The following is an 18,956-nucleotide window of genomic DNA, read 5'->3' on the forward strand; positions in this document are numbered from 1 at the left end:
TATGTTGTTGTTGTTGAGTATATTTTGTTACCAATCTTATTTTTAAAGCTATTAAATTAGAAGTTAAACCTTGGTTTATCATTAAATTCTCAAAAATCACATTTGATTATTTTACCTACATACTAATTTTGCACCTTACTAGTAAATTTAACCTCGATTAGGAAATTTTCCCAAAAAGGCCAATAGTCATAGCTAAATTCGTACCCATAGAGAGACCCTTCCAAACCAGGTAGGGAGTGCAAATTATACCCTTCTTAGAAGCCCTCAAAACCCTCTCTTTCTTGCGTTTCTCTGCAGAAACAGAACTCGCACTCCCCCCCCTCTCTCTCTCTCCTAAAAATGGAAGATGACGACGAATTCGGAGATCTCTATACCGATGTGCTAACGGCGTCGTTTCAGTCTCAGCAGCCGCCAGCTCCAGCTCCACAAGACAAAGCCGCCGCCTCCAAAGCCGCCGCCGGTGCGGGCCCCACTACCCGGCCGATCGATCTGAACATCAACAGCGATGACGAGGAGATATTATACGGAGCTCCTAATCCGAATTTGAATCCAAAATTTACAGCCCCGAATTCTATTATCACTGGTAACGAAAAAACCCTAGCCGCTTTGCCAGATGTACAATCCGGGTCGAACTTACCCGAATTCAATCTAAATTTTAATCAAAAAGCTGGAAAACTCGAGGATTTGAGTGATATTAATGAATCGGATTCGAGTGCTAGGGTTTTGGAGAAGAGTGAGGATGTGAAATTACCTAAAGGGGGTTTTCAAGATTCAAATTTTATGGATGAGGATAATATTGATTTCGTAGTGGAAGAGAGGGATGATAAAGATGATATTTTGATTGAGAAAGATCAAAATTTAGGTGAAAGAAACAATGAGATTCTAAAGGATGGGAGTGAAAATGTACAGAATTTTGAGCCGTTGATTCCCGGCCTGTCAATCCCGGGCGTTTCAGGCGGAGGAGGGAATGGTGGAGATGGTAATCTTGAGGATGATTGGGATAGTGATGATAGTGAGGATGATTTGCAGATTGTGTTGAATGACAACACTCATGGACCAATGGGTATGGAGAGAATGGGGGACGACGAGGACGATGAAGATGGAGAGCCTTTGGTTATTGTTGCGGATAATGATGGCCCGAGCCATCCACCAATGATAATGGAGGAGCAAGAATGGGGTGAGGAAGGGGGTCCTGCTGCTAATGGAGAGAGAAAGGAGATTAACGATGCATTAAAAGTGAATGGAGCACCTGGAGGAGTGGTGGCAAAGGTTGGGTACAACAATCATGGATACCATCATCCGTATCATTCACAGTATAAGGTCAGTGATGTTGTACACGTGATCAGAACTTGCAATGTAAGATGACTTGTAATTTACTTAATAGTATTGTAGTCATTGGTGATGATAAGGCCGCTGGCTCTTATTTGTATGCACAAGCTGTATAAAGGATTGTACTGATGATGATAAAATTAATGAAATTTATTTTATAATTTTGTTGGCAATAAATCATGTTTGGGCATTCTCTATAGCATAATCATGATTTTAATTTATAGATAGATGATGTTTGAAATGTTTCAATTCAAGGCAGCTGCAAAGACAAGGATTGAACTCTCTTTGGAGATATCCAAAGTAGAGATGAAAATAGCCTTTGCGGAAAACGTGTGAGTGGATATGTGATGAATTCTGACTAATCAAAATTGTAAGTGGCTGCTTGTCCGTGCACACAGTTATTACCACGTGATCTGTCTAACAATAATCATTTAAAAGCACTTCAAAGAGTGGTAACCGGCTGTTATTGACAACTCTTTAAATAGTTGAAAGTTATATTTGAACTAAATATCACTGGCTGCAAGACTTATCTTCTGTGGCTATGCTAGTAGGCTTTGAGAATGTTAATGGGGAATTTCTGAAAATTTTACACACATTAGTTTGTTGGACCACTCCTGACTTTTAAAATATCTTTCCAGTTTTTCGATGCTTTTGTCTCTAGTCAGTGCCTTCATTTTCCAGATGGGCTGGACTTGTGCAAGTAGGTCATTAACCAATGAAGCCTATTCAAGCCAATCTGGTTGCTTAAACTGATAATTACATTAGCTGAAGAAAGATGCACTTTCTTATGCTGAGTGATGAAGTACAACTTTCAAGTAGTATTTGGTCGAATGTAAAGAAAGAAAAGATATATAAGAATCAGTAAAGCTGATAACTGTTTTATTCCGGTTGCATAAGGTTTATCAAATTAAGCTACATATGCAAGATCTATTTTCAGATGTTTACTACTTTCCCTTTTGTATTAAATAAAGATCTATTTTCAGATGTCGTAATAAAACTGAAGATCTTAGTCCTTATTTCTCATTTTTTTCTTGTTGAATCTGTGAAAACTAGGCTGTATGTTCTTTTTTTTTCCTTTCATTTTTAGAGCAAAGTTTTACAATACTTAACATTTGAACTGTTCTTTTGCAACTTATTTACTCTTGCTTGTTTACTTGCTGATATACCCGAGTTTGTTGTCTGTTTCTTCTCTGATGATTGGAAGATTAACTATATATTTCTTATCTTGATACTTTTTTTTGTTGTCGCTGTCCTGATAGTCGTTTTTTGTTACATTATTTTGACTGCTGATAGCGAATCTTTCCTCCCTTTTTCTTGTCTCATGTAGTATGTGAGACCTGGTGCAGCTCCTATGCCTGGAGCTCCTCTGTTGGGTCCTGGAGGAGCACCTGGTCAAGTTCGTCCCCCTGTCAATGTGGGTCCAGTTGGTGGACGTGGTAGAGGTGATTGGCGACCAACAGGAATGAAAGGTGGCTATGGGATGTCCGGTTGGGGAGGCAGTGCGCCTGGCCGTGGCTTTGGGATTGGGTTGGAATTCACTCTTCCATCGCACAAGTATGTTTCTTTGTCTGGCCCTGATTTATACCTTATTTGAATTTGGCATTTTTCTGTTTGGTGATTTTTGTGTTTACTTTTACGAAAGAATTACGTGTGCCACCTATCTCTTTCCTAGTTACACCACTTTACTCCCATAATTGTTGATTCTGTAATTTAATTGGATTAATGTCATCATGAGCAAATCTTCTAGTCCAGCCTAAAAAGCTTGCGGGTGCTTTAGTTATTACGTCCAAAATTCTGTTGAAGTTTTAGAGTAATGTAACTATATTTACAGAACAATATCTTTTCGAGATGCATCTGCCATAAGGAAATATTTCCGGGAAGAGAGAAATCAGAGATGCTTTGAAGATAAATCTAGTAACATCCAGAAGATGAAGATGAAGTGTTTAGTTCTTTTCTATTTTTGGTGTAAAGGAAAGTGTTTGGAAGATCATGAATCCATTTTTGATGTTTTAGAATTCTTGTGAGAAGATAAAGGATTAGGAGTGTTCTTTTCTGCATTCCTCTTTGTAATTATAGGCGACTTCACAGTTTTTCTGTTGTCAAAATATTAACATACAAATATGTTACCTTTTCAAAAATATCTTCACAAAATGCAGTTAATAATCATTTAATTCTTCCTGCCTCTTCTATTATGGCGCTCTCAGCAGCTGCTATAGCCTATAAGAAGTGTTTGCTTCCTGAAAATTTTTGTGTAACTTTTGATTTTTGATATCTCTAAGACCTATTGAAGAACTTGTCCTCATATCGTTAAACTCTGTGGAAGAAGGTAGTTAATATATAAGCATGTGTTAGATATATGAGGCAAAAGCTCATGCTTTTTATGTGGCATGTGAATGCTGGTTTGCGTGTATAGAAAGGATGATAGAATGAGCATGTTGGAGTGTGGCTGAATGCCTGAAAGTATTATTTTGCATGACTGATTTTCATTTGATCATTCTTTTTCCGGGAAAACATGTAAATACTGGAAAGAGTTAAAGACAGTTAAAATGCTCATTTAGCATTGTACATTGTCAGGACTATATTTGAAGTTGACATAGATGGTTTTGAGGAGAAACCTTGGAGACTTCCAGGCATTGACGTAACAGATTTCTTCAACTTTGGTTTGAACGAGGACATCTGGAAAGATTATTGCAAGCAGCTGGTTGGTCAACTATACTTCTTTTTCCTGTATTAGATTTCCTTGTGAATCTGTGCTTAAAAAACCTTAAAAAGATTAGTTCTTTTAAACCGAGGAACATTTTGTATTTCACGGTTATTCTCTTTATATCGTTAGGGTTCCAAATAAATTGATTCCCAAGCTACCTTTGCAGGTTAAATTTTGCAAGCTTGGGACAAATTGTAAAATATGATTTTATTGGGATGCTTTACATAAGCTCTCTTCCTCCTCCCCCTCTAGTATTCTCCTTCCCTTTCCTTGTTCTTGTTGTGCCATGCCCCATAACCTGTTGGCCGCGCCCTAGTGCACCGTGGCAAGCCTCTCAGCGCCTGCAAGGAATTGTGCATGCGTTAGGAGAGCTAACAAGGACCTACTTCGAGGTGCAGCCATACAACAACAACAACAATAACAACAACCCAGTAAAATCGCACAAGTGGGATCCGGGGAAGGTAGTGTGTACGCAGACCTTACCTCTACCCCGAGGGTGTAGAGAGGTTGTTTCTGATAGACCCTCGGCTCAAGAAGACGAAAAAAGACAATATCAATACCATCAACAAAAACCATAGAAATAATAACATCACAAGCATCGGTAAACAGATGGAAAGCAAAAACAATAACCAGTAAATAAGGCCCGACACTAAGAAAACAGAAGAGTAGTATGAACACAACATTGACCACTAGCAGTCTAAGACAAAATCCTATCAAACTAGCCTCACACTGGTACGAGTTGGAAATATGCTCAACTACCTCCTAACCTACAACCTTAATGCTCGACCTCCACAGCTTCCTATCGAGGGCCATGTCCTCGGAGATCTGAAGCCTCGTCATACCCCACATGATCACCTTTCCCTAATACTTCTTAGGCCGCCGTCTACCTCTCCTCGGACCCACCAACGCCAATCGCTCGCACCTCCTTACCGGGGCATCTGGGCTTCTCCTCTCTACGTGCCCGAACCATCTGAGCCTCGCTTCACGCATCTTATCATGCATGGGAGCCACGCCCACCTTCTCCCGAATATCTTCATTCTTAATCTTATTCATCCTAGTGTGCTCGCACATCCACCTCAACATCCTCATTTCTGATGCTTTCATCTTCTGGATATGTGAGTTCTTAACTGGCCAACACTCAGCCCCATACAACATGGCCGGTCTAACCAACAACAACAACAACAACAACCCAGTATAATCCCACTAATGGGGTCTGGGGAGAGTAGTGTGTACGCAGACCTTACCCCTACCCTGGGGTAGAGAGGCTGTTTCCAATAGACCCTCGGCATCCTTTCCTCCAAGAACTCCCCACCTTGCTCTTGGGGTGACTCGAACTCACAACCTCTTGGTTGGAAGTGGAGGGTGCTTACCATCAGAGCAACCCACCTTGTCTGGTGGCCGGTCTAACCACCACTCTATAAAACTTACCTTTGAGTAGCGGTGGTACTTTTTTGTCACACAGGACTCCAGATGCTAACCTCCATTTCATCCACCCGACCCCTATACGGTATGTAACATCCTCGTCGATCTCCCAACCCCCCTGGATAATCGACCCAAGGTACTTGAAACTGCCTCTCGGGAATGATCTGCGATCCAAGCCTCACGTCCATGCCCGCTTCCCTCCGCTCGGCACTAAACTTGCACTAAAGATATTTCGTCTTAGTCCTGCTCAACTTGAAACCCTTGGACTCAAGGGCCTGTCTCCAAACCTCCAGCCTCTCGTTAACGCCGCTTCGTGTCTCGTCTATCAGAACTATGTCATAAGCGAATAACATACACCATGGCATCTTCCCTTGAATATGTGTGTCGGTGCGTCCATCACCAGGGCAAATAGGGGTGCAGCCATAGATTAGCAAAATAAAGTGCATGATGTAGTAGATGTGTGTAAATATTCGCATTGGTTCCACCGACCGAAAATCTTGAAAGATGATAATCCATCTTTGCTACAGGAACAACTGCGACTTGAGTCAACTATGCAAGGAAGAATTCGGGTATATGAAAGTGGAAGAACAGAGCAGGTAATGCTTGTGCAGATGAAGATGCTATCTTCAGCAATACGTGTCTAAGATACTTATCAGACTTAATAGTTGTTATTATTCTTATGTTGTATTCATTTTAGGAATATGATCCAGATCTTCCCCCAGAGCTTGCAGCTGCAGCTGGTATTCAAGACATTCCATCTGAAAATGTGAATCATGGTAAAACTGATGGAACTTCAAGTGACCTAGCAAGAGGATCTATACGCATGCGACCGCCACTAGTACGTATTTCAAGTTCAAGCCTTACCTTTAGAAATTTTTCTGGTATTATTTGGGCCTCCCATTCCAACTTGGCAATTGGGTGAAGTATGCTTACTGTTACATCTTTAATTAAGCAAGTAATGATACAAAAGTTTCAGATATTAGTTGCCATACTACTCACTGATATGATATGACATTCTACTAGCCCACTGGAAGACCTATACAGGTTGAAACCGGTTCTGGTGATCGCCTACCATCAATTGATACCCGACCACCACGGCAGCGTGACTCGGATGCAATTATTGAAGTGAGTGATCTGACCCTATCTTCTTCCAAATTCAAAATGGAAGTGTCTATCAAAAAAGGAAAAAACAGCAAAATTTATGCTGGAATCTCTCTCTGCATCGTCGTTTTCGATGTTTCTAACAGGATGGTGCTGCTGCTTATTTTCTACATCTTATTTTATTGTCTTTTCCGGGCTGCCCTTTTTATTTTATTTATGTCTTCTGTAATTTTTTTTTTTGGGTGAACAGATTGTGTGCCAGGATGATGACCAATACTCAGGGAATGACAAGAATGAGGTGCAATTGGGCAATAATTCTCCAACAGATGATTTTAGAGGCGATGCAAGAGGAGGCCCCCTGCAGGAGGATTCTGATGGTTTCCAGCATTCTTATAAAAGCCACAAGCAAGATCTCAGTACTAGGAGATCACAGTTTATGAACCCTGTAGGTGATCGTTTGACCAAAGGAGATGGAGTGGGTCCTTTTCCCTCGGAAGCTCCTGGTCAGTTTGTTTCTGATTCTAGAGGACAGACTTCTGCATGCGGCAGCAAGACTAATGTTGAAAGGTACTATATATGTTGCCTATATAATGGTTTATCTTCCTGAGCAAGTGGAAGTTAATTTTTCATTTCCTGTTTTAACTGGTAATTAAGATAGAAGCAGCATGAGGTTTCACTAACTTATTGGTGTTATCAGCCCAACAATATTAAATATGAGTAAATGTTGGCATCCAAGGCTATCTGTATCCACTAGATAAATGAAGTAGAAATGCGAACTTCAAGATGGATGATGTCCTACTAATTTGGAAAAGATCATGATTAGTTTGACCAGAGGGTGCAGCACATGGGGAATGAATTGAGAAAAGTCGTCAGATATGGATTTGGTCATGTTTTTAGGTACAACAATATGCTGATTGAATGTGATAAAGTGGATGAGGCAGACTTAGTAGGCGTTTGGACATGAATTCCAAAAAAAAATTCAAATTTGAAATTTCACTAAAATTTGAATTGAAGATGAAGTTGTGCTTGGTTATAATTTTTGCAACATATTTGGATGTTTTTTTTTCAAAACCATGAAATAGGATTTATACCCCACAATTTGTAAAAAATATCAAAACCACTCCAATTTGGTTTACTCATTGTTTTGCGTTTCTACAATATAACAATAATAGAATAATCAATCACATATGAAAGCTTTCATCTTTAGAGTGCATAACAACTGAATATAAGCCTTATAAGTAATAATGAAGGCACGCACATAGTAGCACAAAGGAAAATAAAACTTTAAATCAAGTTATCCTGTTAACCGGTGACGGAGCAGTCACAGAATTCTCGTTTGAAAGAAGAAGACCTGCTGCTTGCGTTTTGTGTTTCTGACTTTATGGAAGGGAAAGTGGGTAGTTGATGGTTACCTAGGTTAATAACTAATGGGGTCTTTTTATAAATTTTAAAAATATAGGGTAAATTTGTAAAACTAAAAAATAGCAACCTTCCAATTTTCAATTGAAAAATTGGTTCTCACCAGTTTTTCAAATTTGAAAATGCATTTTCAAGTGAGATTGAAAAAATTGTAAGATTTTGATAACCAAACACTGTTTTGAAAAAAATAATTGAAATAAAGGAAAATTTTCTTATGTCCAAACGAGTTCTTAGAATTATGTGGAGAAAAGTAATTACAAAAGACCTACAATCTCTCAGAAGTAATATGGACTTGGCTAAGAAATTAACACAGTGGAAGCAGAGGACATCCATGTAGGGCATCCATCTAGTTGGGTTAAAGCTTAATTCTTGTTGTTACTTTAGGTCTGGCATTTGCTAGGAGTTTTTTTCTTCTATTCCAAGACTTGTATTCCTGTGTATGAATAAGTGTGATATTTAGAGAACCTTAATTTATGTAGTATAGGAATGAAATGGAAGTGAATAGAACGGAATGGATTGCAAATATTTCATATAGCCGATGAAATATAAGGATACTGCTGTAATTTTGGAGTTTTTGCAATCCTTACAATCTTGGAGGATTGTCAGCTTGTAATGGTTTGTACTCGTTCGGTACTAGCTTATAACTGAATTTTCATTAGTAAAATTTCCCTTTTACTTATAATTTTTTTTAGGATCTGGTATAGTTGATTGATTGACCCTAAATGTTGATAATGTGGCCGAGGGTCCTAGGAAGATTTCCTTTTCTTTCAGAAAGGATTCCCGTCATGTTTGTGATTTGCATGCTCAAAGTCTCTTCTCCATTGCAGATCCCAAATCTATGGTAGTTCTGTGAACCAGATATATCTCATTGCTGTAATACACTTTGGTTTGAAGTGAGCCATGCATGTAGTAAATGAGCCATGTTCTCTTGTACCTAGAAAAGTAGGGTACTTGCGGGTGGTTCTAGATTGGAGCAACTCATATAAAATTAAGGGTGGTTTCTTGATCAATAAAATGAAGGGTGGTTACTGGTGGTTCTTGGTAGGAGGAGCTTATACAATATTAAATGTTTATGATTAGCAATTTACGGATTAATTTTCTTAGTCTGGCGGATGCTTCTTCCTTCTTTTTCTTTTTGCTGGCGTAAGATGGAGATAGCAATATGTACATGATATAGGAACAAAATTATGCTGCAAGTCCAATTATTTAAATTCCTTGTTCTTATTATTAGGAAGATCGGCCATTTGGCTTTACATTTAATTATTATTATTTATATTTTTCAAAAGAACCATGGTGGGGGTTAGGCATAGACCCCAACCAGTTTAAAAAGGATAAGTACAGGCTTTACATTTAATTTGCTCTCACTTATCTCCCCCAAAAAGAGACTCATTCATCACTGTGGAATCATTTGCTAGTGGATATGCTTAATAATATACAGTTATTTGGCTTAGATGTACTTTGTTAAGCTGTGTTTGGCAACTTTTCCTCTATGGCACTGTTAGGTGATAACTACTTTGTGTCATGCTAATATGAAGAAGCTGTTAAGTTTAGCTAGATGAAAGTAAAACTCCAGACAAATGCGGGGGTCTAAACATCAAAGTATAGTGTTCGACTTTGGTGGTCTAGGCTGGTTAATCCTTCACTGCGGAAAAACATTGACAAACTGATCTCAGAAGGCAGCAGCATAGATATTTTGGAACTCTTGGAACTGTATCTAAATTTGTTCGAACATGTAGGGACATACTTAAATAGGGACATACTTAAAATATTTGTTCAACAAGATAAATAATTAAATTATACATCTAATTTTGGAAATTGTAAACCACAAAGAGAATTTGTTTTGTGCATTTGCATAGAAGTCATTGGATATTTTTTTTTTGGATGAAGTAATATGTTTCATTAAAAAGGCATCAAGAAGATGCAAAGTTACAAGAGGCATATTTGCAAAATAAACAAAAATACAGGAGATCATTGTTTGCCCCAAAACAAAGTCTCAATCTTGGACAAGAGAGCTAATAAAATCCACAAGGTGTCCAGTACTATTTACGGGGGGACAACTTTGTCCAACAAAAAAGATTAAGCAAGCATTTAGATTTGAGTAAGTGGTTTAGGGGTGAGGTACCATCAAAACATCTTCTATTCCTCTCGTTCCATAAACACCAAAAAATAGTTGCAGGGATCATAAGCCAGATCTTCTTGTTGGTCTTATCAACCTCTCAAAGACTCCAGCTCTTATGTGCCTCTCTCAGGCTCTGTGGCATGACCCAGCTTAGGCCAAAAATACCGTAGAACATGTTCCATATGTCTGTGGCTACTTGCGAAGTGTAGAAGTAGGTGACTAAGGCCTCATTTGTTTGCACTTAATAGAGGTCTGAATCTTAATCATTCATATCTCAGACATAAAGTGCGTTTGTTTTGAAGTCTGAATCTTAATTATTCAGATTTTAATCATTAAGTGTGTTTGTTTTTTACTTTACGTCCACTTAATGAGTCTGAATAGGTCTGTATGACTAAGATCTGTAACAAAGACTTAATTTCATTAAGATGTTATCATCCACATTCATTATTAACTGCCGCCACCGCCTACCGTTATCAACTACCAACATGCCACCCACCACCACCATACTCAACCACCACCACTCCCATCCTCAATCATAGCCGCCACCATTATCGACTACCACCCCCACTATCCCCACCAACCCCGCCCATCATTCTCAACTACAACCACATATTCATCCACCGTAACTACCATAACTAACCACCCTATCACCATCAATAACCATAGTCGGCACTGCCCACCATTATAAACTACCACTATCCACCACTACCTTCCTCGATCACAACCACCACCACCATCCTCAATCATAATCGCCACCACTACCAATCACCACTAGCTACTACCCTGAACCACCACCATCAACCAAAACAGTCATCAACCACTGCCTCTGGTCGGCATTCACAAGCACCATCGTTAGCCATCACCACCACCAACTACCATATTTTAAAAAACTATATATTTTATTGATAGAATATTAGATTAATTAGTATTTTATTTAAATTTTATGTTTTCAAATAAAGATAAATTTTATACATTCAGATGTTAACAATCAAACAGTATCATTTAGTATTCAGATCTACACATCTGAATATTAGACGTCTTAATCTTTAAAAAAAAACAAATGAGGCCTAACTCTTTCCTGGTATCTCCTGCAAAGATAACATCACCCTTATGTTAAGGTTATCTTGTGTTAAGCAGGCTTCATGAAGGGCAATCCAATTGAAGCATATCACCTTCAGAGGTAATTTTGTCCTCTATATCAGTTTCAAAGGCCTCAGTTTCAAAGGCCATGAGTGCAATACCTGATTCTGATTGTTAAGTTGCCTGTAGCAATCTTTAACAATGAAAAGACCCTTACAGCCCCATCTCATTCTATCTGGAACATTCTCATCAATGTTGTAAGCTTCCAATCTTGCTAGCATTTCCATCAAGTCTTCCATCTCCCAACAGATCTCCTGAGATGCACATCCTACTTATTATTTGCCCTGTTATGAGCAATTGAAGAATTCTTGTCCAAGCATTGTTGAATAAGCTAGGATAGTCCTCCATGAGAGCAGTGTTGTTTAGCCAGTTATCCTTCCAACTTAATTTGAATTCCGCTGCCTGGCTTGAAATGAATATTCTGAAAAAATTCATTCCCCTGTTTGCTAATATACTTCCAGGGCCCTACTCCATAGGGTGCATTGACAGTTTTGGTGCTCCAATTGTCTTTAATCCCATGTTTTGCATCGATCACCTTTTTAAACTTAAAAATTAAGTCAAATGGTATTATGGAAGTTTGTGAGAATAAATTGTTCTTTAAATGGTGTCGCATAAGATCCTGATATCCTACTATTTTTATTTTATATTCAACCCAAAATGAATTGGTTGTCCTTCATCAGAACTTCTGTTTTACGGGGTTCCTATTTCAATTTATGTAGGAAAAAGATCACCAGGTCCGTAGTTATGCTGCTAGGTGAATTGATTCATCAAGTTCATTTTCTGATACATCAGTGTTGATTTATCATAGAACTATGTCCAATTAGATTTGGTTACTTGGCATGGAAGTGAGCATAACAAAGTCAAATATTAGTGTCTCAGATTCAAATCCCAGTGGAGGCAAAAACTACTAGGTGATTTCTTCCTATGTATCCAAGCCTTGGTGGATAGAGTTACCTAGTACCTGCTGCTGTGACAGGTATCCCGTGGAATTAGTCGAGGTGCGCACAAGTTGGTCCGGACACCACGGTTATAAGAAAAAAACAAAGTCAAATACGTATTAGTATTTAGTTAATTGCTATAGCTCTTCATCGAGTATCGAACTTGCTTTTGATGATACATTAGAGTATCCTTTGATATCATCTTTCTGTGGTTACTACTTTTTATGTATTAGCAGATCCTATCCTTTATTGGCACTGTCTTCTCACTAGTATGGAAGGTTTGTTAGCAATGCCCGAGTCCAGTCCTTTTCTTTTTTCTAGTTAGAAAAATTAATTATTAGTACTAGCAAATAAGAGTACATAGGAAGCATAGGAGAGGTCCTTAAATAGGGAATATCAGAAGATAGGACACACAATGCTCTAAACAACACGTGCCCACCCACCCATCCTTGTAGTATTTGATTGGTAGCTGCTTCTACCAATTTGACAACCTAAAGTTTAAGATTGACCCGCAGCATAAATATGTCGCATGTGTCATGAGATATTTTTTTTATTTATCAGATTCTTTTATTTAGCTTGTTCAAAGATGGTTTGTATGAACCAGTTATTTCCCTTAGCATGTATTATCCTAGTCTGTTGAACAATGATCTATTTTGGACATGCGACTTTGAGAATCTGAGAATCTCTTGTTCATATCACCATACTTGTTAAAAGCCCTTTGAAAAGCTTCCTATCTTATATGGATGTGTTAAGGAGTAATGTTTAATTGCACATTATGCTAACGTCCATGCGCTTGCTAATTGTCAAAAAAGCGTTTTTGTCCTCTGCTTCTTTTCTAAGAGTCTATTGCCTTGCATGTTATCCTAATTTTGGCTGTCTCTCCGTTTTTTATTCCAGGGAAAACAAGGGAAGTGCACGCGAAGGATCACCTGATATTAGTCCCAGTGGTGATAGCAGAGACAGACTCCAAGTTGATAATCAGAGAGAAGAATCAGTTGAAAGTGTTGATCATAGGCACAGTCCTGTCCCTCCTTCACCCACCACTGATAGACCTGCTCAGGAGCAAGATATGGAAGATAGAGATAATATCCCTGATCAACCTGTGGGAGCTGACACAAACAGTGAAGTTGTGAGAGAGGAAATGGCTTTTGATGCAAGAAGTGATAGTGAAGCCATGAATGATGAATTTTTACATTCTAAAAAGCAAAAGTTAAGTTCACGACGTGAACAATCTTCTCCGCAAGAAACTGATGGTGGAGAAGACTCCAAGGCTGGAAGAAGTAGCGAGAATAGCAAAGCCCAATCTGGAAGCAGTAGAGATTATCGCAAATTACGGGATGATGTTGAGGAGGAAGTTGTTCAAGATGGACGTTCTATGCGCATGGATAATGCCAAAAAAGCAGTTGCCAGGGACGAGGATAGAGTCCGAAGAAGAGCCTACAATGAGAAAGAAGCAGAAAAGCACCGTGGGGTAGTGAAAGGGAGGGAAGATTCTTACTCCCGTAAAGGCGTTGACTCTAGCTCAGCCCATTACATTGACCGACGGAGGGAACGTGAATATTCAGAGGCAGTATGGCAAAGGAGGGATGAAGATCTACCGGGGAGGAGAACTAAAGTGGAAGAACCACGAAAGAGAGAGCTTATTGATGAAACTGGATCCAGACACCGCAGCAAGGTGCGAGAATTTGATGGGAGTGATAGAGAAGAACGCCATTTACATAGAAAGCAGCTGGAGAGCATTACGTTAAGGCCTGATTATGATAAGGATATGGGAGCAAGGCAAAGAGACAGGGATGAGTTGAAGAGGTATGATACCTTGGATGATCGCCACAATAAAAGAAGGAAAGAAGAGACAAAATTAAGTAGGGAACATGCTGACAAGGAAGATTCCTTCCATCCGCATGGAGAAAATATGGTTCATAGAAAGAGAGACAGAGATGATACCTCAGATCATCGAAAGAGAGATGAGCTATTGAGACTAAGAGATGATGAGCAGCATTATATCAGGCACAAAGAAGATGGAGTATTTCAGAGGGAGAGGAGTGACAGACAGCGAGAACGTGAGGAGTGGTATAGGCTTAAACAGTCCCAAGAAGAGGCACTATCAAAAAGGGAGAGAGAGGAAATAAGGGGCGGTATGCGTGCTGGGCGTGTTGCAGAGGAAAAAGCTTGGGCCGGTCATTCTAGAGGGAAAGATGAGCACAGAAACTCTGATCAGCATTTGAAGGATGTGAGGCATGCTGACCATATTAGAAGGAGGGATCGTGCTGAAAATGAAAGTCCTTCAAGGCTGAGGACCCGTGAGGATGAGAGAAGAGCAAGGCCTGATAGAGTGAGTGCACGCGAAGATCGTGCTCTCCATGCTCCTGATAACTCCAGGGTGAATGAGAAAAGACATAAAGAATATTTAAAGAAAGGTAAAGAATTTGAGGGGGATCATAACTCCCAGATTGCTTCGAACATGAACGAAGACGAACTGAATGGACGGAGAAATGAGATGGTAAGTACCTACGTCGTCTATTTTATACCCCAAGAGTCATCAAGATTTGGTTGTCACATTGCATTTAATAATGACAATTTAGGACATTGTGTCCTTAAAGACAGGGATAGCAAATTTTACGCATTTAGTAACAGATGATCTGCTAGTGGGGTGAAATTGAAAAGATCTCCCGAAATTAAGACAGCCGCATTTGGTCCTTTTCTAAAACACTTTCCTAAATGAAAATAAAATACTATCAGAAATTAAAAGCGGTCAAAAGGTAGGTTTCGCAAAAGATAATACAAGATAGTAACGCCTCAGTCCAGATGGCTCGGTCGGCTATATGATCCCTCTTTGTTCATTCCAACAACAACAACATATCGAGTGAATCCCACGAGTGGGGTCTGGGGAGGGTGTGTACGCAGACCTTACCCCTACCTTGTGAAGGTAGAGAGACTGTTTCCGATATACCCTCGGTTGGAATACCTCTTTATTCATTCTAATCTACTAAATTCGTTTCATTCTAGTTCAAATTTTCCTCGAAAATGATTTGAAGTTTTTTTCGGAACCTAATTTTCCCAAAAATTAAATCTAAGATGTTCTACCAAATTGAGTTCCTTTTTTCTTCTTTTTTTTGGGGGGGTGGTGGTGGCGGCAATGTTTTGGCATCTAGACCAACTTGCCTGTACTTGCTATTTCACTGCAGCGCAGATGTTCGTAACTTTACTTACTAAGACTTAAACAGATATTAAGAGTTCACTTAGTGTCGCCTCTGATAAGGTTCCGACCTTGGTTCTCAAGGTTTTATGTCAACTCAGATTATTATGCCACCCCTTGGAAGCTCTAACAATCTGGTTTTCTTCTAATATTCATGAGGAATTCTTAAAGCTAAACACAAAGCTTAGACAGCACAGTGAACTATTTAATGGAAATTCTGGTAATTAGAAGAGGCCTGGTACTCTGATTACACATGGTGTGGTACTTAGACTCTATTAACTCAGATGGTACTTTCTAGAGATTCATTTAGAATTTGATGACTTGAAAAACTTTGATATTTCTACAAAATACTTCTTGAGTTTTTTTTTCCTTTTAAAGTTACACACGATGGTGGATAGAAATACTTGGTAAACTCTTGTTAACTACGCTGGTGGAAGGTAGCAAGTGTCCTATGGAATAATCGAGGTGCGAATAAGTTGCCACAAACACCATCGTTACTAATATAAGTTATAATATAACGGTGGCGTTTGGGCTAGCTTACGTTTAAAAAAAATTAGGGGAAGAATTGTCTGAATGTAAGAAGAAAAGGTGGTAAGCAGTGCTAATGGGGTTTGAAGGCAAGATTTCATAGAAAATTTGAACACCTGGTTGATTTTTTTTTAATATCTAAATAGAATTAAATAATTCTGTTGATGCGATAGGGGAAGTCCCTGCTAACTAATTTATAGACAAAAGTAGAGAATATCGCAAAAAACTGATGTGAAGAACATCTCATTATCTATATAGACTTGAATGTCAGCTCCACAAATGTTTTAAGTTAAAGTTTCAATAATTAATACGAGGGTATTGTTGACTTTTTCAGATGCTTTTTGGTCCTTTAGGTCTTAGGTCCTTTTTGGGACAGATAGCTCAAAATTTTCAACAGCACTCTATTACGGGTAATTTTCAGGTGAAATAATATTTTGAGCCATTTAGAAACCACGTGCTAAACCCATGAAGCACGTTGAGAGACCAAATAGGAACTTAGTTGCAAAATTGGCTTGGAATCTCTGATTTTTGTATGCTTGTACTCTCGAACATACTTGGGCGCTACAGAAATTTCAGTTGACTAGATTGTAGGTGTTTAATCACGGACGAGGAATGTGAGGTATTTACAAACTAATTTCTAAAGGTAGAAGGTGCATTCGGACTTTGGAGTCCAAACAGATGGTTAACAGCAAGACAGGTTGACTGGAAGTATTGTTCTCAAACTAGTTTAGATCTAATATGGAAAACTGATTCTATGCGTTCGACACAACTATCAAACAATAAGTTGGAAAGGAAACTTGAGAGGCACACTGGATTTAATTTGCATAAATAATCCAAGTGTGTGTATATGTGATTCATATTACTCTTGAGTTTTTAATTTAGATCGATGGAGTATTAGTTAAATGTTTGTTTCCTGTTATCTCCAAGTGCTACTGCTATATCTTTTCTACTGAAGGTGCTTATCGCGGAGGTCTTTCTTACCTTCAGGTGAGCTTGAAGAGAAAATTTGAGCAAGGAACCAATGAGAACAAGGTCCACCGGAATCGTCAGTCTTCCAGGAAACAGCAGGAAGAGGCATCATCAGATGATGAGCAACAGGATTCCAAGAGGGGACGTTCCAAGTTGGAAAGGTGGACAAGCCACAAGGAAAGAGACTTTAGTGTCAATGCTAAATCATCTTCCTTGAATGTGAAAGACATTGATGTACACAAGAGCAGTGGTATTTCATTAGCTAACAAAAATCCGGATGAAGCTTTGAAGGCAGTCGAAGACAATCAACAGCCTGCAGCTAACAATAAAAATGGAGGTGGTCCAGAAATTAATAATGTAGAGACAAAGCATATGGAGGATAAACACTTGGAGACAGTTGAGAAGCTGAAAAAGCGGAGTGAGCGCTTCAAGCTTCCAATGCCAAGTGAAAAAGAAGCTCCAGTAAGTAAAAAGGCGGAAGGTGATCCAATATCGTCTGTCCAAAGTGAAATCCCTCCGGATTCGGAGGTGAAGCCAGAGCGTCCAGCACGAAGGAGGAGATGGACCAGCAATTAAATGAGCACTCAATGAACATCTTTGTTGGATGACTTGTTTCCTCCTCCTGGAGTATATGTCTCCTTGGCTACTGTATTTCCAATATGGATACCTTGAGGAGCAGGCCTTGTTGTCTATTCAGGACGTGGGGTTCGTTTAGACCTTCCATAATAGATTTGGGAATCTGTAACATGTCTACTTTATCTATTTGGTTTTCTTAATTCTGTAATACATGTATATACCAGTAAGCGTAACACTTTAGTGGCCCATTGTTTGGGTGCCAGAATTACATTTTTGGTTATTAAATGACATTGAATTATAGTGTATGAGTAGTAAACACTGTATACGAGAACCATAGTTGGTGACTATGGTTGACGACCACGTCCTCCATGGTCTTTCTTCCTTGAACCACTCTCTGGCCTCTGCAAGGAGTCCCTGTTTACTGTCACTTTTTTGGACTGTGAATGATGAGACTTCAGGAACTGATCAAGAAGATGAAGGATTGGCTGAGAAGTAAAATTTCAGGAGGATCTGGTATTAGGAAACATGGACTTGATATTGCCCTGGCCATGTAGGTAGTATGTATGATGATAAGCTTATTTGTCTCTTGGAAAAGTTTATTATTTCTTGGAGCGCAAAGTCAGATATGTGATATTTGTATGTTGTGTTAGAGAAAGTAACTGTGTTACAGAAATTATAAAACAAAAGAAAATCTCTTGACCACGCAAATGTTTTCTTTTCTGTTTTAACTTTTCGTTTAAGGTTCTTGTGGTTAAGATTGGAAAAGAGACCCAGAATTATCATAAACATGAGGCCGTTCATGATATACTATCAGTTATTGTCTGTCAGTGAATTTAAAAGTACCAAGCTATTGCAGGAATATGTCTACAAGAGTTCCAAATGACTAACATTTTATTGCCATAATAATTCTTCATTTATGGGAAAGGGAGCCTTGACATAACTGGTAAAATTGTTGTCATGTGATCAGGAGGCCACGGGTCCTTCCCTGGACTCCGCACATAGCGGGAGCTTAGTGCACCGGGCTGTCCCTTTTAATAATCTTTCCTTTGAATAATTTTTCATCTCTGGCTGTGTCATTAGCACTTAGCAATACACTTTGTATGTAACAAGTTCTAATTACTCGTGGAGATACTAGTCTTCATACGAAGAAAGTGAAGATAAAGAGAGGTTTGATTTAACTCATGATTTTGATAATCTGATGCTTGTAATTTACTGTCTTTTGTCTTGATGATTTTGATAACACTTTTGTCTTGGTACAGCTGAATGAACGTTCACTTGTAATACTACAAGTCTACACTTTCTAAAGCAAAGCAAATTCGTTATGCACGGATAAACACTGCTAGAAGAAGAAAAGCCCGAGCCAGAATACCAAGTAAAATATGTTTTATACGCGCTGGACAACATGCCAATTATTTAGGATAAGCTGCTTTCTGTCCTAAGATTTCAAGAACCAACCGAGGTCAGCAGTGGCGAAGCTAAAATTTTTTTCAAGGGTATTCAAATTTGAAAGAAATG

General features: G+C 38.9%; 1 protein-coding gene across 1 annotated transcript; it reads left to right on the forward strand.

Annotated features, from left to right (window-relative positions):
• Positions 1–211: 211 nt before the first annotated feature.
• Positions 212–17,746, forward strand: LOC104086995 (FIP1[V]-like protein). Its single transcript, XM_009591367.4, has 9 exons — positions 212–1,320; positions 2,657–2,883; positions 3,904–4,030; positions 5,983–6,051; positions 6,153–6,293; positions 6,479–6,580; positions 6,807–7,123; positions 13,070–14,672; positions 16,884–17,746. The coding sequence occupies exons 1-9, from the start codon at positions 340–342 to the stop codon at positions 17,439–17,441; spliced, it is 4,125 nt and encodes a 1,374-aa protein (XP_009589662.1). The 5' UTR covers positions 212–339; the 3' UTR covers positions 17,442–17,746.
• The last annotated feature ends 1,210 nt before the right edge of the window (positions 17,747–18,956 follow it).

Source organism: Nicotiana tomentosiformis, chromosome 11 (genome assembly GCF_000390325.3).
Source record: "Nicotiana tomentosiformis chromosome 11, ASM39032v3, whole genome shotgun sequence".
In the NCBI taxonomy this organism is placed as follows: domain Eukaryota; kingdom Viridiplantae; phylum Streptophyta; class Magnoliopsida; order Solanales; family Solanaceae; genus Nicotiana; species Nicotiana tomentosiformis.